Source organism: Pristiophorus japonicus, chromosome 8 (genome assembly GCF_044704955.1).
Source record: "Pristiophorus japonicus isolate sPriJap1 chromosome 8, sPriJap1.hap1, whole genome shotgun sequence".
Lineage (NCBI taxonomy): Eukaryota > Metazoa > Chordata > Chondrichthyes > Pristiophoridae > Pristiophorus > Pristiophorus japonicus.
Genome location: NC_091984.1, coordinates 18,929,102 through 18,954,290, shown reverse-complemented (window position 1 = coordinate 18,954,290; position 25,189 = coordinate 18,929,102). Strand labels below are relative to the sequence as shown.

The 25,189-nt window shown below is 46.8% G+C and overlaps 1 protein-coding gene across 1 annotated transcript in view; it reads left to right on the top strand.

Annotated features, from left to right (window-relative positions):
- The window catches only part of st6galnac3 (ST6 (alpha-N-acetyl-neuraminyl-2,3-beta-galactosyl-1,3)-N-acetylgalactosaminide alpha-2,6-sialyltransferase 3), a 229,311-nt gene extending 211,461 nt beyond the window's left edge, over positions 1-17,850 (top strand). The window contains exons 4-5 of the mRNA XM_070888212.1: positions 7,081-7,190; positions 17,660-17,850. Of these exons, the coding sequence (XP_070744313.1) occupies positions 7,081-7,190; positions 17,660-17,850 (301 nt within the window). The remainder of the gene's footprint in view (positions 1-7,080; positions 7,191-17,659) is intronic.
- The last annotated feature ends 7,339 nt before the right edge of the window (positions 17,851-25,189 follow it).

Here is a 25,189-nt window from a genome sequence, read left to right as displayed (position 1 = left end):
GGCTGCGATATTAGCCTGTTACATTCTTTGAGGTTATGTGCTGGTATTAGCTGTCAGTCCTAGCTCAGTGGGCAGCACTCCCGCTTCAGAGTCAGAAGGTTGTAGGTTCATTGTCCCATTTTCCAGGGACTTGAGCACAAAATCTAGGCTGGCACTCCAGTGTTGTACTGAGGGATGCATCGCCCTTTGAATGAGACATTAAACCAAGTCTTCTCTCAGATGGACGTAAATAATCTTTTGGCCAATATTTATCTCTCATCCAACATCACTAAAAAGAAATGATCTGGTCATTATCACATTGCTGTTTGTGGGAGCTTGCTGTGTGCAAATTGGCTGCCACAGTTCCTACATACAGCAGTGACTACATTTCCAAAGCATTGGCTGTAAAGTGCTTTGGGCTGTCCTGAGTTTATGAAAGATTTATTTTTATTTTGTATTTAGTCTTGTGACAATTTGCATTGCAGTACATTGCACCAAAAAATAATTCTGCTTATTTCGTTGATGATGGCCTGCAAATGATTAAATATCTACGAAAGAAAGAACTGGCATTAATATAGTACCTTTCACACCCGCAAGATATTGTAAAATGCAGTCACTGTCATTCTGTAGGGAAACACGGCAGCCAATCAGCACACAACAAACTCCCACATCAGCAACTAGAAGCATGGCCAGTCTTGGAGGTGCAGAGGGATGAATATTGGCCAGCAACCAAAATGCATCACTTCGCACCTCTCTACGTTAAATTTGATCTGCCATGTGTCTACCCATTTCATCAGTTTGTATATATCCTCCTGAAGTCTGTTACTATCCTCCTCACTGTTTACTATATTTCTGCAAACTTTGAAATTGTGCCCTGTATACCTAAGCCCAGGGCATTAATATATATCAAAAAGAGCAGTGGCCCTAATACCAACCCCTGAGGGACAGACAGTATAGTATACTTCCCTCCAGTCTGAAAAATAACTGTTCACCACCATCTGCTTTCTGTCCCTTAGCCAATTTCGTATCCACACTGCCATTGTCCCCTTAATCCCGTGGGCTTTCATTTTGCGAACCAGTCTATTTTGTGGTACTTTGTCAAGCGCCTTTTGAAAGTCCATATACACAACATCAATCACATTACCATCATCAACCTTCTCCGTTTGTTTCATCGAAGGAATCAACCAAGTTCGTCCAACACGATTTGCCTTAAACAAATCCGTGCTTTTGGTCACCTTGCCTTATGTCTCCTTCTTTAGCTCGGAGTTAATTCTTTTTGTCTGATCATGCTCCTGTGAAGCGTCTTGGGATATTCAACAGTGCTATATAAATGCAAGTTGTTGTTGTAGATTGGAGCAGGAAAAACATGTTGAGGGAAGGAAGGAGTTTCACAGTTTTGAGGTTATCAGAAATAATGGGGTAGATTAGATTTTATTTTAGTGCTGGTGGGAGGCCCCTATGGGCATCTCACTGCAGGTATGCCTACACAACAATACTGCCCCCTGAGCATTTTTCATATCCTAGTTGTCATGACCAGGGAAGGTGATCAGTGGTGGGCTATGGGAGGTTGTGGTGAGGGTTGTGTGGTTGCCAGGTGTGACCCCTGTGCTTGAGGCTGGCCTCGTACGTTTCCCCTCCCTCACACACAAACCATGTGGGTGTCACTGTTACGGGATCCCTCGGGGAGGTAGCCAGCAGCAGTGGGTAGTGTGTATACACTGTGATGTGGGTCGTTGTGGGGTGGCGGGCAGGGCCACAATACTGGGTGGGCTCCTTGTCCACCAATTGGGATGAGGGTCAGGTCATCCCAGGGTTTGCCAGGGAAGCTGGAGGATATTGGCCTCATGCTTCTGGTGTTGGCCCTGGTGGCCAGGGACTGTAGGGCTGGTCTGGTGCCGGTTGCCATTGGTGATGGCTGGGCTGCCCATTGACCACTGTCCCTGTAGTGGGTCTGCTCCCACTGCCTGTTTGTGCATCCTGCAAGGGGCATCACATTTGTTCCAAAGGTCCAGGCTACATGGTCAGGTAGCCTGCTGGACCTGGGGTCTCCCACAGGGGGATTCCATTGGCATTAGCATGGTCCCTGTAGGACCCAATGTCCTTTGGCAATGTCCTACCGGCATACATGATACCTTGGCTCTGATCATTAATAGTCAAGCCTGCATTATACGTTCTAGCACTTGCATCACTTTTGGGTGTCCTGGTTTCAACAGACATGGTAACATTCGGCATTTCACAATCTCTATCATTATTGTTAAGCATAATAAACTTGTTATTAACCTTACTGACACCTGCATTCATCTCATTAGTCACATTAGTTAAACCAGCATCACAATTCATGGTTACATTGCATGCATTTTCATACTTGCACCCTTTAATTGCATCTTTAGCTTTAAAGTCTGTGTACTCAAATAGTTGGAACTTCCCCTTTAAATTTTTTTTGGTTACCGGTCTCCTTCAAGGGAGCTTTCAAATCCGATTGGCCACTCAATGACACATTATGCTCCTCCATGTTGACTCGTGGCATGGAGGAGGCCATTTTGATGCTGCTTGGTGTGCTGCAGCCATTTTGTGGTGCTCTTTTCTTCCACATTCTTGTGGTGCTGCAGCCATTTTGTGGTCTTGTTGCAGACAGGCTGTGGTGCTCTTTTCTTCCACAGCACCACTTCGCCTGATGTGAACCCAGTTCATCCAATTCCTGCCCAGCAACGTGGGACCGTCGCCAGCTACAAGCCACAGGGGGAGTTTGTGCAACACACCGCCCTGGGAGACCTGGACGTCTACACTGCCAATGATTTGGATTTTACCTTTGGTGTAGGTGAGCAGCTTTGCCTGGACAGGAGAGTTTTGGTCGAGTGGCAGGATTCCTCCAAATTTTTTCAAAGGTCTTTTGGCTCACCACAGACTGGCTCGTCCCTGTGTCGATCTCCATGGAGACTGGGACCCCGTCGATGTCCACTTCCATCATCCACGGAGAACTTCCAGTGGAGCAGGTAAAGATTCCATACTCCTCTCCCAAGGTTAGAGCAGCTTCATCTTCATCTGTGTCGGAGTCCCGGTGATTAGCCAACTCATCAGAGACACAGTGAGTGCAAGCCTTTTCTGCACATTCTCTGAAGGTGCCCTTTTTCTTTGCAGCCTTTGCATGCATAGTCTTTGTAGCGGCACTGGTAGGTCCTGTGGTTTCCTCCACAGCGCCAGCACGGGGCCATCCGGTTTGCCCCATGTGGTGGACTCAGGGTTGCGGGACTCGGGGCAGCATTTCTGCCTTTAGAAGTGTCCATGCGGTGCACTGCGCTCGCCGGTTTAGTGTCCTGGGTCAGTATTCGCCTGGAGTTGCTGGCCGAAACCATGTAGGCCTGGCTCACTTGAATTGCTTTCTGCAGGGTGACCGTGATGTCAGCCGAGAGCAATTTGTGTAGGAGGCCTTCGTGGCCGATTCCGATGACAAATATGTCCCTTAGTGCTTCATTAAGGTGGCCGCCAAACTCACACGGTGCAGCTAGTCTTCTTAAGTGTGCAGCATATTTGGCAATTTCTTGGCCCTCAGGTCGCTGGAAAGTGTAGAACCGGTGCCTGGCTGTGAGGCTGCTTTCTTTCGGTTTTAGTTGTTCCCGTAGGATTGTTACAAGTTCCTCATAGCTCTTGGTGGTTATCCTCTCCGGGGCTAGTAAGTCTCTGATGAGACTGTAGATGGTGGGCCCACAACTGCTAAGCAGGAAGGCCCTGCGTTTGTTCGGTAGTGTGGCCGGTGTGTCCCCGTCCTGGTCGTTGGCTATAAAGAAGTGTTCCAATCTTTCCACAAAAGCATCCCAATCTTCCCCCTCTGCTGAAAGTTGCAGAGGTTAGACATGTTGACCGTGTAGTTCGTGATCCTGTCGCCAGTTGTGGTGTATGTAGGCACCTTTAGTAATGACTCCACGAGGCAGGGTATGGTACTTAAACTGTGCAGACCTGCAGTCCTTTATTAGCACCTCCTGAGTGCTGACAACAAGCTGTGTGTTCCTTTTTATACTGGGTTACCTGCCGTGTGCAGGCAACCACTCGGTCTCCAGCAACAGCACCCTCTAGTGTACCGGTAAGGTGTGTACAGTACTAGGGTACATTCAATGTTGCATGACAGTGTTACAGACATCACACAGAGAACAGGCATGCCTACACAACAGTTAGTCTCTCAGTTCTTGGAGATAGTTATTGCCTGGCACTTGTGCGGCGCGAATGTTACTTGCACTTATCAGCCCAAGCCTGAATGTTGTCCAGGTCTTGCATCATGCGGGCATGGACTGCTCCATTATCTGAGGAGTTGCGAATGGCACTGATCACTGTGCAATTATCAGCGAATATCCACACTTCTGACCACATCATGGAAGGAAGGCCATTGATGAAGCTGCTGAAGATGGTTGGGCCTAGCACACTGCCCTGAGGAACTCCTGCAGCGATGTCCTGGGGCTGTGATTATTGACCTCCAGCCATACAGCCATCTTCCTTTGTGCTAGGTATGACTCCAGCCAGTGGAAAGTTTTCCCCTGATCCCCAGTGACTTCAGTTTTACTAGGGCTCCTTGATCCTACACTCAGTCAAATGGTGCCTTGATGTCAAGGGCAGTCATTCTCACATCACCTCTGGAATTCAGCTCTTTTGTCCATGTTTGGACAAAGGCTGTAATGAGGTCTGGAGCTGAGTGGTTCTGGCGGAACCCAAACTGGACATTAGTGAGCAGGTTATTGGTGAGTAAGTGCCGCTTGATAGCACTGTCAACGACATCTTCCATCACTTTGCTGATGATTGAGAGTAGACTGATGGGGTGGTAGGTGGTAATTTGTTGAGTGCAGAACACACAAGAAAAAATGTTAAAGTTAAGCATTTGCAGCAGACTTTATTTTTTATTTGAACACTCTTTCTATTATAGTTTTGTTTGACAAAACCCATTAACCTTAAACAAACCACAGTTGGGAGTGGGGCATGTCAAGTATCAATTCAATGCAAGCCAGACACATTTCACGTTTTCTACCATACGTCTGTGTAAATGCAGTGCAGCAATTTTTTTTAAATTTCAATAATTCAAATAAACTTGAATTCATACTTTGATTTTCCAGCCCGAAGGCGATTTAGGACATGTTGAAAGTGAAATACCGGACAGGACTTGTCGGCATGTATGAAACATTTATGAAACTATTTTAAATTCTGCTCCCCTGGTGTAAAATACGATGCTGCAGTGTTGGTGCTGACAAAAGGATTTCGAACTGGTACTGAGGGGGATAATGGGAACTTCGAAAACTTTAGCAGTGATTTGCAGTGAGAAGGGTGCTGACTGTTGGCACTGATAGTTACCAGAAGTGGTTTGGCATGTCACAAAATCCCAGGATTTTCACTGACAGCTCAAGTTCCTCAGTTTAAAAGAAAAAACTGAGTTGTATTTATATAGCACCTTTTCAAACCTCAGGTTGTCCCAAAGCGCTTCACAGCCAATGAAGTACATCTTTGACATGTAATGTAGGAAACACATCAGCCAATTTGCAAATAGCTGGGCCACACAAACTGCAATGTGATAATGACCAGATAATCTGATTTTTTTTAGTGATGTTGGTTGAAGGATAAATTGGCCGAGACAATGGGGAAATCTCCTCTGCTCTTCTTCGAAATAGTGTCATGGGATCTTTTAAGTTCACCTGATCGGGCAGTCGGGGCCTCGATTTAACGTCTCATCTGAAAGATGGCGCTTCCAACAGTGCAGCGCTCCCTCAGCACTTCACCAGAGTGTCAGCCTAGATTTTTGTGCTCAAGTCGCTGGAGTGGGACTTGAACCCACAACCTTCAGACTCGGAGGCGGGAGTGATGCCCACTGAGTCACGGCTGACACTTAATTAGGATGGTTTTAAGGCGCGGCTGTTCTGCCGTTCTCCGCCCAAACCAACGGTGAAGGAAGCTTTCAACTTCACCGCGCCAACTGGCACCATTTAAAGTTCCACACTAAATCAGAGCAGCCATGAGTGGAGCGTGTGTTGACCGTTGTACCAGTTGCTAGCTGCCTTTGTTGTTGGACAGGCCATGGGAAGGCAGGACACTGACGCTTTTATAAGCTTTAAAGGGTCAACGAAGGAAGAATCTGGCAGAAACCAGGTGCCCATACCCGCGAAAAGAATCTTCCTGCCGCTAACCCCCCCTCACAATCGCCTCGCTATTTCCGCCATGCTAAATCGCTTGTCCGATAAATGGCTCGTTAACTTGATGATCGCTGTCCTTCACAAGGGGGGAAGAAGTGAGTCACTTGTAATGTCCTTTATTGTTCCAACCTGTCTTCTGGGTGTGAACATTAAGGAACATAGGACCAGGAGAATGCTGATCTGTACCTTAACTCTATCTACCCACCTTGGTTCCATATCCCTTAATACTCTTACCAGTCAAAAATCTATCGATCTCAGTTTTGAAATTTTCAATTGACCCTCAACCTCAACACCTTTTTGGGGAGAGAGTTCCAATTTTCCACTATCCTTTGTGTGAAGAAGTGCTTCCTGGCATCACCCCTGAACGGCCTAGCATTATTTTAAGTTTATGCCCTGGGCTCCCACATTAGGGGAAATAATTGCTCTCTATCTACCCCATCAAATCATTTAGTCATCTTAAACACCTCAACTGGATCACCCCTTAATTTTCCATACTCGAGGGAATACAAGCCTAGCCGGTGCTACCATGTCCTCATAATTTAACCCTCTAAGCCCCAGTATCATTCTGGTGAATCTGCGCTATACCCCCTCCAAGACCAATATATCCTCCCTGAGATGCGGTGCCCACAACCGAACGCAGTGCTCCTGATGGGGTCTGACCAGATCCCTGTACAGCTATAAGATAACTTCCACACCTCCAAGCCCAATCATTTTTAATTTGTACAGTGCTTTTCTTCTTGCGTCTCAAATTGTATTCCGAGGACACTGCAGGCTACAAGCAAGCATAAATTGCAAGCTGAGGATAAATAATTCAAACCACCTGCCAACAGTTGTAACATTTTCAGTCTCTCTGCTAAAAGCACTTTGTGTTGTGGGTTTGGCGATGTGCTAACGCGCGATCATTTTAAAATGTTTTGCTCTGTTCTCCCGCTGACAGGGTACTGTCGGGTACGTACCTGAGTACTGGCTGGTTCACGCTCGTGCTTGCAATGGATGTCTGCCATAAAATCCATATCTTTGGGATGGTTAACGATACCTATTGCAGGTAAGGTCACCGGAAGCAATTTTTTTCACATATTTAAGTGTTCTTTACAATTATGCAGGGGTTTGATCGGGTCAACGTAGAGAAGGTGTTTCGTGGAGGAGTCCAGTTGAGGGGCCATCACTATAAGATAGTCAGCAATAAATGCAATAAGGAATTCAGAAGAAACTTCTTTACCCAGAGAGTGGTTAGAATGTGGAACTCGCTACCACAGGGAGTGGTTAAGGAGAATAGTATAGATGCATTTAAGGGAAGCTAGATAAGTAAATGAGGGGGAAAGGTATATAAGGTTATGCTGATAGTGTTAGATGAAGTAGGGTGGGAGGAGGCTCGTGTGGAGCATAAACACCGACATGGACTGTTTGGGCCGAAGGGCCTGTTTCTGTGCCGTATATTCTATGTAAAGGGTGTTTCATTAACTGAAGACCACATCTGGCAGGACAGTCTGTGTTGGGAGAGGTGCGGTGAGAGGGGAGACTGCCTCTGGGAGAGTGCTGTTATGTTGTCTATGAGTCCAGCTAGGTGTTGATGTAATGACAATAAAACGATAGAAAGACTTGCATTTATACAGATCCTTTCAAGATCTCAGGACATTCCAAAGCACATCGCAGCCAATGCAAGTACTTTTGAAGTGAAGTCACTATTGTAATGTAGGAAATGCAGCAACCAATTTGTGCACATCAAGGTGCCACCATCAGCAATGAAATAATTCACCACATAATCTGCTTTACTGATGTTGGTGAGGGATAATTATTGGCGAGGACCACAGGGAGAACACCCCTGCTGTTCTTCAAAATGGTGCCATGGGATCTTTTACGTCCACCTGAGAGGGCAGACAGGGCCTCAGTTTAATATTGGATGTGCCGTTTTTTGGATGAGATGTTACAAGAGGGCTTTATCATCCTTGTTGTTCAAATCGCTCCATGTCCTTGCCCCTTTCTAGCTAAGTAACCTCCTCCAGCCCTACAACTATCTGAGATCTCTGCGCTCTTCCAATTCTGGCCATTTGCAATTCCCCGATTTTTATCGCTCCACTATTGGCGGCCGTGCTTTCAACTGTCTAGGCCCGAAGCTCTCGAATTCCCTCCCTAAACCTCTCTACCTCTCTGATCTCCTTTAAAATGCTCCTTAAAACCTATCTCTTTGACCTGTCCTAATATCACCTTATGTGGTACAGTGTTCAAATTTGCCTGATAATGCCCTGTGAAGCACCTTGGGACATTTTACTACGTTAAAGGCACTATTTAAATGCACATTTTTGTTTTTACCAACTGTATCATTGGAGAGACCCTGCAATTACAGCAGAAGTCATGAAAAAAGCTGGTTGGTGAACCTGCAGATACCAGAAGTACATATTAGCACTTTCGGAGATATAGTTTCATAATTAAACTGCAACGCTCATTATAATCAATTTTAGAACTGGCAAGGATATTGTCAGTGAACTATAGAGTCTTCTGACCTTGCAGATCATTATACGCTTAATGAAACTATAACTGAACACGATTATTTGTTCTCGAGATAAGTATTAAAGCATTGGATTATATTAACATTTTGGTCATTTATATATTCATGTAAATGATAACAAAGGATGTCAATTAACCAGGGAAAGAAAGAAAGAAAGACTTGCATTGAAATAGCACCTTTCACAACCTCACGTTGTCCTAAAGCGCTTTACAGCCAGTGAAGTACTTTTTGGAGTGTAGTCACTGTTGTAATGTCGGAAACGTAGCAGCCAATGTGTTCACAACAAACTCCCACAAATAGCAATGTGATAATGACCAGGTACTCTGCTTCAGTATTCTTGGTTGAGGGATAAATATTGGCCAGGACACCGGGGATAACACCCCTGTTCTTCTTTGCAATAGAGACATGGGATATTTTACCATTACCTGAGAGAGCAAACGGGGCCTCGGTTTAACGTCTCATCCGAAAGACTACACCTCTGACAGTGCAGCACTCCCTCAGTACTGCATTGAAGCATCGGCCTTAATTTTGTGCTCAAGTCTCTGGAATCTCATAGAAACATATAAAATTCTGATGGGATTGGACAGGTTAGATGCAGGAAGACTGTTCCCAATGTTGGGGATGTCCAGAACCAGGAGTCACAGTCTAAGGATTGGGGTAAGCCATTTAGTACCGAGATGAGGAGAAACTTCTTCACTCATGAATTGTGAACCTGTGGAATTCTCTACCACAGAAAGTTGTTGAGGCCAGTGTAGTGTCTCTGCACCTTATTACAAACTCACATGAGGCATGTATGTATCAGACACTGTCACTCTGTGACCTTCACTTTATTCCCAGGAGTGCTGACCCTGGGTGGGACCTCCCTTTTATACCTGGAAACCCAGGTGAGGAGTGTCTTCCGCAAGCTCACCCCCTGTGGTCAGGGTGTGCATTTCAAGGGTACAGGTACAGTGTGCATGAGTGACAGTTACATAACTATTGTCATTGCAAGATGGTGAAATACATGACATCACCTCCCCCCTTAAGTCTTTTAGTTTCAGAGGTTAAGTCTATCGGGTGGTCGACGCTCTCTCGTGGAGCGCCGCAGTTGTGGCTCTGGTGGCTGAGCCTCGGCACGCGTCTCTGTCACTCGAGGTGATTCCGGCCTGTCCGGGCTGGCCGCCGGGACTGTTCATGCTGAGGGCTGTCTTTGTTGCTCGTACGCTGGCAGTGGTGTGGGTGCTATCTCATCATGCTCTTCTTCCGGTTCCTCCGTGTCTATGCTGAACCTTGTCTTTACTTGGTCCAAGTATTTGCGGCATATCTGCCCATTGTTTAGTCTGACCACCATGACCCTGTTTCCTTCTTTGCCGATTACAGTGCCCTCAAGCCATTTGGGTCCCAAAGCATGGTTAAGAACAAGTACCGGGTCATCTATTTCTATACACCTCCCCCTTGAGCCTCGATCATGGAGCTCGGTTTGGGACTGGCATTTGCCCTCAACAATGTCTGCCAGGGCTGGGTGAATGAGGGACAGCCGCGTCTTGAGCGTGTGTTTCATGAGGAGTTCCGCTGGCGGGACTCCCGTGAGCGAGTGCGGCCGGGATCTGTAGACCAGGAGGAGGCGCGATAGGCGGTACTGAAGGGAGGGTCATAGAAACATAGAAAATAGGTGCAGGAGTAGGCCATTCGGCCCTTTGAGCCTGCACCGCCATTCAATGAGTTCATGGCTGAACATGCAACTTCAGTACCCCATTCCTGCGTTCTCGCCATACTCCTTGATCCCCCTAGTACTAAGGACTACATCTAACTCCTTTTTGAATGTATTTAGTGAATTGGCCTCAACATCTTTCTGTGGTAGAGAATTCCACAGGTTCACCACTCTCTGGGTGAAGAAGTTTCTCCTCATCTCGGTCCTAAATGGCTTACCCCTTATCCTTAGACTGTGACCCCTGGTTCTGGACTTCCCCAACATTGGGAACATTCTTCCTGCATCTAACCTGTCTAAACCCATCAGAATTTTAAACGTTTCTATGAGATCCCCTCTCATTCTTCTGAACTCCAGTGAACACAAGCCCAGTTGATCCAGTCTTTCTTGCTATGTCAGTCCCGCCATCCCGGGAATCAGTCTGGTGAACCTTCGCTGCACTCCCTCAATAGCAAGAATGTCCTTCCTCAGGTTAGGAGACCAAAACTGTACATAATACTCCAGGTGTGGCCTCACCAAGGCCCTGTACAACTGTAGTAACACCTCCCTGCCCCTGTACTCAATTTCCCTTGCTATGAAGGCCAACATGCCATTTGCTTTCTTAACCGCCTGCTGTACCTGCATGCCAACCTTCAATGACTGATGTACCATGACACCCAGGTCTCGTTGCACCTCCCCTTTTCCTAATCTGTCACCATTCAGATAATAGTCTGTCTCTCTGTTTTTACCACCAAAGTGGATAACCTCACATTTATCCACATTATACTTCATCTGCCATGCATTTGCCCATTCACCTAATCTATCCAAGTCACTCTGCAGCCTCATAGCATCCTCCTCGCAGCTCACACTGCCACCCAACTTAGTGTCATCCGCAAATTTGGAGATACTACATTTAATCCCCTCGTCTAAATCATTAATGTACAATGTAAACAGCTGGGGCCCCAGCGCAGAACCTTGCGGTACCCCACTAGTCACTGCCTGCGATCCTTGGATGTGTAGCATGTCCTGCTTTATGACTTGGACCGCCCGTTCCGCCTGGCCATTGGAAGCCGGCTTGAACGGGGCTGTCCGAACGTGCTTGATTCCATTGCCCGATATAAACTCCTGGAATTCATGGCTGGTGAAACACAGGCCATTGTCACTGACCAGGATGTCCGGCAAGCCGTGGGTCACGAAAACTGTACGCAGACTCTCCACAGTGATGGATGTCATGCATGAGTGCAATATGATGCACTCGATCCACTTCGAGTATGCATCAACAACGATCAGGAACATTTTCCCCATGAACGGGCCCGCATAATCTACATGAATGCGTGACCACGGCCTGGTGAGCCAGGGCCACGGGCTGAGTGGAGTCTCCCTGGGGGCATTGCCAGCTGGGCACATGTCGTGCACCTGCGAGCCCAGTGTTCTAGGTCTGAGTCAATCCCCGGCCACCATACATGGGACCGGGCAATGGCCTTCATTAACACGATGCCAGGGTGCTCGCTATGGAGTTCCCTGATGAACGCTTCCCTTCCTTTCTGGGGCATGACTACCCGGCTGCCCCATAACAGGCAGTCAGCTTGGATGGAGAGTTCATCCATCCGTCTCTGAAACGGCCTGACTTCCTCGGGGCACGCCTTGTGTGCGGGCACCCAGTCCCCAATCAGGACACATTTCTTTATCATGGATAGGAGGGGGTCTCTGTTGGTCCAGAGTTTGATCTGGCGGGCTGTGATGGGGGAGCCCGCAGTGTCAAAAGCCTCAACGGCCATGACCATCTCGGCGCTCTGCTCCGACGCCCCCTCGCTGGTGGCCAGTGGGAGCCTGCTGAGTGCGTCAGCGCAATTTTCGGTGCCTGGCTGGTGCCGTATGGTGTAGTCATACGCAGCCAGCGTGAAGGCCCATCGCTGTATGCGAACTGACACGTTAGCGTTGACAGCCTTGCTGTCGGACAACAAGGATGTTAACGGCTTGTGGTCCGTCTCTAGCTCGAACTGTCTTCCAAAAAGGTACTGGTGCATCTTTTTCACACCGTACACACACGCGAGCGCCTCCTTCTCGACCATGCCGTATCCACGCTCTGCCTGGGAGAGCGACCTGGAGGTGTAAGCCACCGGTTGGAGTCGGCCGTCATCGTTACCCTGCTGCAACACACACCCAACCCCATAGGATGATGCATCGCATGTTAAAACCAGTTTTTTACAGGGGTCATACAAAGTCAACAGTTTGTTGGAACACAGCAGGTTCCTCGCCTTGTTGAAAGCCCATTCTTGACAATCCCCCCAAAACCATTCACAACCTTTAAGGAGGAGCATGTGTAATGGCTCCAACAATGTGCTTAAGTTCGGCAGAAAGTTCCCAAAATAGTTCAAGAGTCCCAGGAATGATCGCATCTCCAACGTGTTGCTGGGCCTGGGCACCCGGCGAATCGCCTCCGTTTTTGATTCAGTGGGCCGGATCCCATCTGCGGCAACCTTCCTGCCCAGGAACTCGACCTCTGGGGCCAAAAACACGCACTTGGCCTTTTCAGCCGCAAGCCTTCCCGGTCCAATCGGCGTAGCACCTCCTCCAGGTTGTGGAGGTGTTCCTCGGTGTATCGACCCGTTACCCGTCATCTTGGAATACAGCCGTTCCAGGGATGGACTTGAGCAAGCTTTCCATGTTTCGCTAAAACATCGCCGCTGCCGAACGAATGCCAAACGGACACCTGTTGTAGACAAATAATCTCTTTTGCGTCGTGATGGTGGTCAGAAGCTTAGAATCTTCCGCCAGTTCCTGAGTCATGTAGGCCGAAGTGAGGTCCAGCTTCGTGAACAGCTTTCCACCTGCCAGAGTGGCAAAGAGGTCCTCCGCTCTCGGGAGCAGGTATTGGTCTTGCAGCGACACTCGGTTGATGGTGGCTTTGTAGTCGCCACAAATCCTAACCAAGCCATCTGCTTTGAGGACGGGAACGATGGGACTTGCCCAGTCGGCGAAATTATGCCCTCTCTGAGCTGCCTGTCCAGATCACTTTCAGTTTTCTCACGCATCACGTACGGCACCGCTCTGGCGTCCGGAGTGACGCGTATCACTACTTTAGTGCCCTTGAACGTTCCGACACCGGGTTGAAAGAGTGACTCGAATTTTTGCAATACCTGCGAGCATGAACTTCGCTCCACGGATGAAATGACGTGCACATCCCCCCATTTCGAATTCATCTCAGCTAGCCAACTCCTCCCCAAAAGCGCGGGGCCGTTTCCCGGAACAATCCAGAGTGGCAGCCGGTTCTGTAATCCATTATGCGTTACCACCAAGTTTGCACTGCCCAGCACTGGGATGATCTTTTTGGTGTATGTACGTAGCTGCGTCTCAATGCGTTCCAGTTTGGGCCTGCTAGCTCTGTGTGGCCATAGTCTCTCAAATTGTTGAGCGCTCATGAGTGACTGGCTAGCTCCGGTATCCAGCTCCATGTGCACCGGGGATGCCATTCAGTAAAACTTTCATCATCATGGGTGGCGTTTTAGTGTATGAGCTGTGGACGTCAGCCACATGAACTCTCCAAACTTCAGCATCCATGGTTGTTCCCCAGGCCTCATCCTGCATTACAGACCCCTTGTCTGGTTCTTCTGTCTCGCAGACTAGCCTCACTACTGCCTTTTTGCACATCCTGACCAAGTGTCCACTGACATTACAAATCCTACAGGTATAAAGCTGGAACCTGCAGCTTTTGGCAGTGTGTCTACCCCCACACCTCCAACATGAGCTGAGATTGCTGTTAACAAAAGGACTATTCCCAGGCGTTCCTCTCTGATGGCCCGTTTGGCTGTTTCTAAGCACTCTGATGGAGGGTGTTATTGGTCCCATCACGGGTTGCATTGTTCCTCGTGATGGCGTGAATTGCCGATCCCCTTTCCATTGTCCCTGTTGTGGGCCCACCCTGGAGCTTGTTGCTGACTGGGCAGTGTCGAATTGCCCTTGCCTGCTTGCGGGGTTCTGTATCACTTTTACAACATTAGCTCCCTGGTTCATCGCAACGTTAAAACCAGGGCTGCGTGTGTAAATTAGCTTGGTCTCCTCTTCCCCTGCCATAAAGGTCTGAGCTATCAACGCCGCCCCTTCTAAAGTCAAGTCCTTAGTCTTTATGAGCTTCCTGAAAATGCCGGCATGATTAATGCCCTTGATGAAAAAGTCCCTTAACATCTCCCCCCTGCAGACATCGGAGAACTTACAGAGACTGGCCAAACGCCGCAGTTCCGCCACGAAGTCCGAGACGTTTTGACCCTCCCGACGCCGGTGAGAGTAGAACCGGTGCCGGGCCATGTGTACGCTACTTGCCGGCTTGAGATGCTCACTGATCAGCTGGCTGAGCTCTTCGAAGGACTTTTCCGCTGGCTTTTGGGGTGCGAGCAGGTCTTTTATCAGCGCATACGTCTGTGGACCACAGCTGGTCAGTAGATGCGCCCTACGCTTGTCAGCCGCTGTCTCTTCCAGCTAGTCCTTTGTGACAAAACTCTGCTGGAGTCTTTCCACAAAGTCGTTCCAGTCCTCGCCCACGCAGTAGCGTTCCTCTGTGCCACCGATGGCCATCCTCGTGGTTCGGTGATTCCCGTTTCTCGTCGCCAAATGCAGTGTCTCTGCACCTTGTTACAAACTCACACAAGGCATGTATGTAACAGACACGGTCACTCTGTGACCTTCCCTTTATTCCCAGGACCATGGAGTGTTGACCCTGGGTGGGACCTCCCCTTTTATACCTGGAAACCCAGGTGAGGAGTGTCTCCCGCAAGCTCACCCCCTGTGGTCAGGGTGTGCATTTCAAGGGTACAGGTACAGTGTGCATGAGTTACAGTTACATAACTATTGTCATTGCAAGATGGTGAAATACATGACAGCCAGTTCATTAGATATATTCAAAAGGGAGTTAGATGTGGCCCTTACGACTAAAGGAATCAAGAGTTATGGAGAGAAAGCAGGAATGGGGTACTAAAATTGCATGATCAGCCATGATCATATTGAATGGCGGTGCAGGCTCGAAGGGCTGAATGGTCTGCTCCTGCACCTATTTTCTATGTTTCTATGAACATTTGACCATCTGACAACGTGGCGAGTGTGCTACCCACTGAGTCACAGCTGTGCAGATCCCAATGCTAAATAGGTTTGTATTTTTATGCTTGTTTAATTCATAAGAGTGTGGGGTATTGTTTTACATCTACTTTCGCATTTCTCTTCCAATATTTTCCCCTGCTCCTCTGTCTGAAGATTTTGACTCCTTACTGGACTGGAGCCCTACTCTCAAACTGCGGTCCATAGCTGGCATTAGCCCAATGAACCATTCTTAAGTGCGTGAGCCAAGCTAATGAATCCTGGCCAGATATTCTACTGTCGGAGGATCATAACTGCACCTGTTGCCCTATCCTCAATTCACCATCCACGTGCGCACCTGTTCCACTAGGGGGCATGCAACTGTATCCAGGAACCAGAATGCCCCATAGGAAAATAGGTGCAGGAGTCGGCCATTCGGCCCTTCGCGCCTGCACCACCATTCAATATGATCATGGCTGATCATGCAACTTTAGTACCCCATTCCTGCTTTCTCTCCATAACCCTTGATCCCTTTAGTCGTAAGGGCCACATCTAACTCCCTTTTGAATATATCTAATGAACTGGCTGTCATGTATTTCACCATCTTGCAATGACAATAGTCATGTAACTGTAACTCATGCACACTGTACCTGTACCCTTGAAATGCACACCCTGACCACAGGGGGTGAGCTTGCGGGAGACACTCCTCACCTGGGTTTCCAGGTATAAAAGGGGAGGTCCCGCCCAGGGTCAACACTCCATGGTCCTGGGAATAAAGTGAAGGTCACAGAGTGACCATGTCATAAGCCCCTATCGCTGTCCTAGCTGAGATCGTGGGAATATCCTGGTCTGTACATCTCAGCTGATCACTGGCTTGATCTACTGATCCATCAGGGTAGGCTTGTGGTTTAGAGTGTCAGTGGAATAATGCGCTGTGCTTTGGATGGTAAAAGGTGTGTTACTGTTTAAATTTAAACATTTAAAACAAAAATGAGGAGGAATTTCTACTCTCAGAGGGTCGTGAATCTTTGGAATTCTCTACCCCAGAGAGCTGTGGAGGCTGGGTCATTGAATATATTTAAGGTGGAGATAGACAGATTTTTGAACAATAAGGGAAGCAAGGAATATGGGGAATGCCACGGAAGTGGAGTTGAGGCCAAGATCGGATCAGCCATGATTTTATTGAATGGCGGTGCAGGCCTGAGGGGATCAAATGGCCTACTCTTGCTCCTATTTCTTATGTTCTTATGTTTGGTCTATCTCCTAATGTCTTTACACCAACACTGACTTGCATTAATTGTGGCACCATTAGGCTCGGAGTTAAAATTAATATGCAGGCCTTTGTTAATTTTGCTAAAGCTTTTATTGCTCCCATTTAGTTACTCTCTTTCATGTGTCAGCTTGGCTCAGCTGGTTCCAGTCTTAGCCTTGAGCCAGGAGGTGGTGAGCTCAAACCCCACTCTGGGGGAATGGTTGTCACACTAGCATAATGCTGAGGGAGTGCTCCATTGACCAAGGTGCTGTCCTTTAGATGAGAAGTTAAGCTGAGGGCCCTGCTTAGTCGGACATAAAAAGAATGGTAATTTATCTCGTTGCTGTTTGTGGGTGAGGCAGTATATGTGCAATTTCCTCCCTCTGTTTCTCCTTCGTGTAGGTCTTTGAGAAAACTGCTACATTCAATGTGCAAGTTGTTTGAGTGTTTGAGATGTTCCTGAGAGACATGAGAAGGTGCAATAGTTGATGGCATCTGAGTCAGAAGTTTGTGGGATCCAGTCCCACGCCAGAGACTTGAGCACAAAATCTAGGCTGATTCTCCAGTGCAATGCTGAGGGAGTGTTGCACTGTCAGAGGTGCCGTCTTTCAGGCGAGACGTTAAACCAGGCCCCGTCTATCCTCTCAGGTGGACGAATAAATCCCATGGCATTATTCGAAGAACAGTAGGGGAGTTCTCCCCCGTGACCTGGCCAATATTTACCCCTCAACCAACATCACTAAAAACAGATTATCTGATGATTTATCTCATTGCTGTTTGGGGGGAAATGCTGTGTGCAAATTGGCTGCTGCATTTCCTACATTACAACAATAATTACACTTTAAAAGTACCTAATTGGCTGTAAAGCACTTTCTAAATGCAAGTCTTTCTTTCTTATGAGTGTAACCATCGCCTAGACACTACCTTACAGAACTTTTTTGTCTCTGATCTTAAGCTGCTTAGAATGTAATGATCTGCACTGAGAAACACCGAGATCAAAATGTCATTGATGATTCTTTTCCATCTTCACAGGGCTGGAGGACACAAAAAAGTTCCTTATCATTACTACGAAGCGGGGGGCCTAGACGAATGCGCGGAGTACGCCCTTCATGAAAATGCCCTCTACGGAGGTCACCGATTTATTACTGAGAAGGCTGTCTTTGCAAAGTGGGCCAAGTATCACAGCATAACGTTCTCGCACCCAGCCAGTGGCTAAGCTCTCAGACTCTGAGCAAAGACTGACCATCCCTGTCAGAACAAAGACATTGTCACTACATTTTCACTGTGGAAACATTTCTCCCATTGTCACGACATTTTCACTGTGGAAACATTTCTCCCCTCCTTAACCGTGCAGTGAATGCAAAAGGATCTTCACCCGCCCGAATAAGCCTAACATGAAATGAAGTGGAGGGGGTGGGCGCGGAATCAGCAATCATTTTAAGTGTTAACAGTTTTTCACATGGTACTGTATGTTAAAGAAAGCACTTTAAGTATTGACAGTGGAGCATCTGACAAGGTTGAAATCATGTTCTGGGTTCTAAATGCAATGTTACTGATCAATACGGGTGTTTCAACTCTGACACCATAGCTCTGGTCCAGCCCAGGATTGCTGAGATGGAAGCTTCTTGGTTGTAATGGTGAAATGAATTAGAATATGCCAGAGTGCAGTGAGCAACAGCCCACAACAAAATAAAAAGAGAAGCACTCCTTAATTTGGCATTATCCCGCTGTGACAGGTCAGAGGCTGCGTATTCTGTGGCAAGTGTCTCACCTCCTGACTCTCCAAAGCCTTTCCACCATCTACAAGGCACAAGTCAGGAGTGTGAGGGAATACTCTCCACTTGCCTGGATGAGTGCAGCTCCAACAACACTCAAGAAGCTCGACATCATCCAGAACAAAGCAGTTCACTCGATTAATGCCCCATCTACCACCTTAAACATTCACTCCCTCCATCAACGGCGCACTGTGGCTGCAGTTTTAACGATCTACAGGAGGCACTGTAGCAACTGCCACGCCTTCTTCAGCAGTACTTCCCAAACCCGCGACCTCCACCACCTAGAAGGTAAAGGGCAGCAGGCGCATGGGAACACCATCCCACCTCCAGGTTCCCCTTCATGTCACACACCATCCTGACTTGGAAATATATCGGCCGTTCCTTCATCGTCACTGGGCCAAAATCAAGGAACTCCCTCCCTAACATTTCCTTCACCACACGGACTGCAGCGGTTCAAGAAGGCAGCTCACCGCCACAATCTCAAGGGTGACTGGCAATAAACGCTGGCCTTGCCAGCAACGCCCACACACTGAGGATTACATTTCCAAAAACGCTGCTGTGGGAAATGGACAAGTGCCACCCTGGTAAAGGGTTCAGGCTGATGTCAGGCCGAGGCACATTGCTGGCAGAGCAGAGGAAGCTTTACTCTGCATCCAGCCCTGAGCTGAGGTGAGTGCTTCATACTGGCACTGGGTGTCTGAAGTGAAAAGTATTCCATTCCTTAGAATTGACATCCCTTACCTTGATGAGCACCAAATTACAAAAAAAAGAGGTATTCATTAAGGAGAAGTTCAAAAATAGTAAGAGATATGAAAAAATGTATAAATCAATCCTCCTTTTTGTGGTTTAGAATCAATAGCAAGATTCAATTAAAGAAAGTATATAATGTTTTGGGCCAAGCCGAACACCTCACATCATTGATCTGTTGCATTATGTATCAGCACTGAAGTTTTCAAAAGTCAAATTAACTTACCTGTGAAAATGAATGTTCAAACTGATCGCTCTGCTAATAAGATACATTTAACGACCAGCTATGTTCCCATACAAACATATGATGGTCTCACAAATTCAGGATTCACCTTAGATATTCTCTCAGGTCACATGTGTGCTGGTCATCCTGTAACTGGTCTGAACGTCTTGCGTTCAGGAGTGGGCCCAATTTATGGCCAAACAATAGCGTAACCCAGGGTGTCACCTCTTGTTGTCCGAACCGGATCTTGGTATCTTTTGCAAATGCTCCAGAGTGCACCTCTGCAATATTTTCAAAGGCAGACCAAGACAATACTTGATGCATTCACGCCGTATATGAATGATTAAAATTGTTGTATGGCAGAAACTGCAAGAGAACATAATAGGGAACAACGTTTATGATTGAACTTACTTAGTTCAATCAGTACAACTTGATTTCGTGAAATAATGCAAAATAAGGAACACGCCATGCTTCTCCACAATCGTGGGTCATTTTGCACGACGTTAACAGTACAACTTCTAACTGCCCTCCAATATTCCGTATTCCTGAGTCTGATGAAAGCTTGTGTTCGCAGCTTTCTATTTCAAGACCTAAATGTCAGGCAGTGTCTCCGTCCCTATTTTTATCTCCTCTTGTTCTCAGCCTGAGGAGAGGGCCAATGCCAGACCATCCATGCCAAGGACACAGGAAAAGGAGCCTCCCAATGCCCTGGGTCTGATGTGCTTGTCAGTTACCAAGCCTGGCTAATGAATTACTTATTGCTTACAGCCTTTGGGGATAGAAATTCAATGTCTAGCTCATTAACATTTTAACCCCCTTTTGTATCAATATTTTTAAAACTTGTGTGAATATACCTTTTTTTAAAACGCAACTCATTAAAGGATTTTTCCCAAATCCTTTCTGTGCAAACAATTGTGAAAAATAGGGTAATTCCAGAGTGTCAATGGTGGGCCTCACTCTCACCTCTGCGTCAGAAGGTCGTGGGTTCAAATCCCACCAGAGAGTTGAGCACAGAATCATAGAATGGTTACAGCACAGAAGGAGGCCATTCAGCCCATCGAGCCTGTGCCAGTTCTCTGCAAGAGCACTTCAGCTAATCCCACTCCCCCGCCCTTTCCCCATGGCCCTGCAATTTTTTTCCTTCAGGTACTTATCCAATTCCCTTTTGAAAGCTACGATTGAGTCTGCCTCCACCACCCTCTCAGGCAGTGCATTCCAGAGCCTAACCACTCGCTGCAAAAAAAGGTTTTCCCTCATGTCGCCTTTGGTGCTTCTGCCAATCACCTTAAATCTGTGTCCTCTGGTTCTCGACCCTTCTGCCAATGGGGACAGTTTCTCTCTATCTACTCTGTCTAGACCCCTCATGATTTTTAACACTTCTATCAAATCTCCTCTCAACCTTCTCTGCTCTAAGGAGAACAAGCCCAGCTTGTCCAATCTGTCAACGTAAATGAAGTTCATCATCCCTGGAACCATTCTTGTAACTCTTTTCTGCACCCTCTCTAAAGCCTTCACATCCTTCCTAAAGTGCGGTGCCTAGAATTGGACACAATGCTCCAGTTGAGGCCGAACAAGTGTTTTATGAAGGTTCATCATAGCTGCTTTGCTTTTGTACTCTATACCTCTATTTATGAAGCCCCAGGATCCTCATATGCTTGTTTAACCGCTTTCTCAACCTGCTCTACCACCTTCAACAATTTGTGCACATATACCACCAGGTCTCTCTGTTCATGCACCCACTTTAGAATTGTACCCTTTAGTTTATATTGCCACTCTTCGTTCTTCCTACCAAAATGTATCACTTCGCACTTTTCTGCGATAAATTACATCTGCCACATGTCTGCCCATTCCACCAGCCTGCCTATGTGCTCTTGAAGTCTATCACAGGGACGTGGAGCTGAGTCCATGATCAGATCAGCCATGATCTTATTAAATGGCAGAGCAGGCTCGAGGGGCCAGGTGGCCAACTCCTGTTCCTATTTCTTATGGTCTTATGTTCTTATCACTATCCTCCTCACTGTTCACTATACTTCCAAGTTTTGTGTCATCTGCAAATTTTGAAATTGTGGCCTGTACACCCAAGTTTAAGTCGTTAATATATAACAAGAGAAGCAGTGGTCCCAGTACTGACCCCTAGGCTCACAATCCAGTGCAATACCGAGGGCACACTGAACTGATGGAGATGACGTCTTTAAGATGAGATGTTAACCGAGGTCCCGTCTGCCCTATCTACCTTGGATGTGAAAGATCCCACAGCACTATTTCGAATTCTTTGGAATTCTCTACCCCAAAGAGCTGCGGCGACTCAGTCATTGAATATATTTATGGTGGAGATAGACAGATTTTTTAACGATAAGGGAGTCTAGGGTTATTGGGAGCGGGCAGGGAAGTGGAGTTGAGGCCAGGATCAGATGAATGGCGGAGCAGGCTCGAGGGGCCAAATGGCCTAATCCTGTTCCTATTTCTTATCTTCTTATGGCCTTATGTAAGAACAGCATGGGAGTTCTCTCCAGTGGCCTAACAATATTTATCCCTCAACCAACATCATGAAAACAGATTATCAGGTCATTATCACATTGCTGTTTGCGAAGCCTTGCTGTGCGCAAAATGGCTACTGTGTTTCCTACACTTCAAAAGTACTTCATTGGCTGTAAAGCGCTTTGGATGTCCTGAGGTTGTGAAAGGCGCTATAGAAATTCAAAATCTTTCTTTCAGTCATGTAGGCCATGTTCCGATTTATGGATTAATTTGATGAAAGTATATGAATTCTCTAAAACCCATTACATGGTCTGCTGTGCTGATCAGTTCCTCTGTAAGTGCTGCAGGTTTGTCAGGGACACGAATGAAATGTCCCATTAAATGGGGGATTCTAAATGGAACTCAATTAAATATAAAGGTTTGACAGTGCGTCTCTGACAGGGAAATGGGAGAAAATTTTAAATGAGATCTCTTGTGATATTTGAACTTTTACATAAATCTGCAGATGACTGAAAGTGTTTAAATTTAGATTAGTGGTAGTGTTAATGTACTTATTCAGCCGCTTACTCTGACTCAAAACTGGAGCTCTCCTTTCCTCCTGCAATCATCTGCTGTCACTTAATTCATCTGATTCTCCCTTATACTCCTTTCACCCATTGTGCTGTCCTCCACTTTCACCTTTGATGCTTCTCCTTGATTTCTCACTTATAAAAAGTGAAACTCGGACCTCAGCAACACATCTAAGCATGGATAATGCCAGATTAAACAGCTACATGAACACCATGGCTACTAGAACAGGTCAGAGGCTGGGTATTCTGCAGCAAGTAGCTGGTAAGAACATAAGAAATAGGAACAGGAGTCGGCCACCTGGCCCCTCGAGCCTGCTCCGCCATTCAATAAGATCATGGCTGATCTGACCATGGACTCAGCTCCACTTCCCCGCCCGCTCCCCATAACACTTTGCTCCCTTATCGCTCAAAAATCTGTCTCTCTCCACCTTAAATATATTCAATGACCCAGCCTCCACAGCTCTCTGGGGCAGAGCATTCTATAGATTTGCAACCCTCTGAGAGAAGAAGTTTCTCCTCATCTCAGTTTTAAAGGGGCGGCTCCTTATTCTAAGACTATGTCCCCTAGTTTTAGTTTACCCTATGAGTGGAAATATCCTCTCTGCATCCACCTTGTCGAGCCCCCCCATTATCTTATAAGTTTCAATAAGATCAGCTCTCATTCTTCTGAACTTCATTGTGTATAGGCCCAACCTACTCAACCTATCTTCATAAGTCAACCCACTCATCTCCGGAATCAACCTAGTAAACCTTCTCTGAACAGTCTCCAATGCAAGTATATCCTTCCTTAAATGCGGAGACCAAAACTGTACGCAGTACTCCAGTTGTGACCTCACCAATACCCTGTACAGTTGTAGCAAGATTTCTCTGCTTTTATACTCCATCCGCTTTGCAATAAAGGCCAACATTCCATTTGCCTTCCTGATTACTTGCTGTACCTGCATACTAACTTTTTGTGTTCATGCACAATGACCCTCAGGTCTCTCTGTACTGCAGCACTTTGCAATTTTTCTCCATTTAAATTATAATTTGCTTTTCTGTTATTTCCTCCAAAGTGGATAACCTCACATTTTCCCACATTATACTCCATCTTCCAAATTTTTGCCCACTCACTTAGCCTGTCTATATCCTTTTGCAGATTTTTGTGTCCTCCTCACAACTTGCTTTCCCACCTATCTTTGTATCATCAGCAAACTTGGCTACATTACACTCGGTCCCTTCATCCAAGTCATTAATATAGATTGTAAATAGTTGAGGACCCAGCACCAATCCCTGTGGCACCCCACTAGTTACTGTTTGCCAACCGGAAAATGACCCATTTACCCCGACTCTCTGTTTTCTGATAGTTAGCCAATCCTCTATCCATGCTAATATATTAGCCCCCCAACCCCGTGAACTTTTATCTTGTGCAGTAACCTCTTATGTGGCACTTATCGAATGCCTTCTAGAAATCCAAATACACCACATCCACTGGTTCCCCCCCTTATCCACCCTGCTCGTTACATCCTCAAAGAACTCCAGCAAATTTGTCAAACATGATTTCCCTTTCATAAAACCATGCTGACTCTGCTTGATTGAATCATGCTTTTCCAAATGTCCCACTACTGCTTCCTTAATAATGGATTCCAGCATTTTCCCAACGACAGACTAACTGGTCTATAGTTTCCTGCTTTTTGTCCGCCTCCTTTTTTAAATAGGGGCATTACATTTGTGGTTTTCCAATCTGCTGGGACCACCGCAGAATCCAGGGAATTTTGGTAGATTACAACCAATGCATCCACTATCTCTGCAGCCATTTCTCTTAAGACCCTAGGATGCAAGGCATCAGGTCCAGCGACCTGTCCGCCTTTAGTCTCATTATTTTACCTAGTACTACTTCATTAGTGATAGTGATTGTATTAAGTTCCTCCCTGCCTTGACCCTTGATTATCCGGACTTGATCACCGGACTTCCCAAAGTCTTTCCACCACCGACAAGCCAGAAGTCAGGAGTGTGATGGAATACTCTACTTGTCTTGATGGATGTATACTGTATGCACCTATGATGTTCACAAGACTCAATAAAACCGGAGCCAGTTGGGTTGGGGAATCCACGATTAGGCAGGTGGTTGTGAGCCTGGTAGATGAACTGATAATGTGTTGTGTGATTGTTAAACCTTTTGTTAATAAACCAACTAATTCTTAGTAGTAATGTGTTGCTATGAATTCTTAAGCCAAGAACCCATGAATCAAATACATTACAATGGACAACACTCAGTAAGTTTTACATTATTAAGGTCAAAGCAGTCCATTTGATCGGCAGCCCATCCACCAACTTAAATATCCATCCTCATCATCATAGGCAGTCCCTCGAATCAAGTATGACTTGCTTCCACGCCAAAAAAGATAAGTTCACAGGTGTTTCAATGATGGACCTGATATTCCAGGTCCTGAACTATATCCTGAAGGGTGAAAGATGCCTGTGCGTGGAATTTTTAACGTGTGGTGGCCGTTGCACACGGGCTTGACAGAGCTAGGTCTTGGTCCCGTGGCAAGGATTATCCAAGGCGACTGGAGACCTGCTCTGCTGCACAGACCTAGTGCGCACACATATCGCAGTGTGGGCTGGCCCGTGCTGCCCCCGGGCCCCGATCACATCCCTCCACAGTCTCTCGCTGCTCCTGCTGTATCTGCCCACGCTCCAATCACCGACCTGGACCTTGATGACGTCACTCTTCACTGCCGTCACCCTCCTGCACCAGCTCGCGCTGCTCCCATGCTGCTC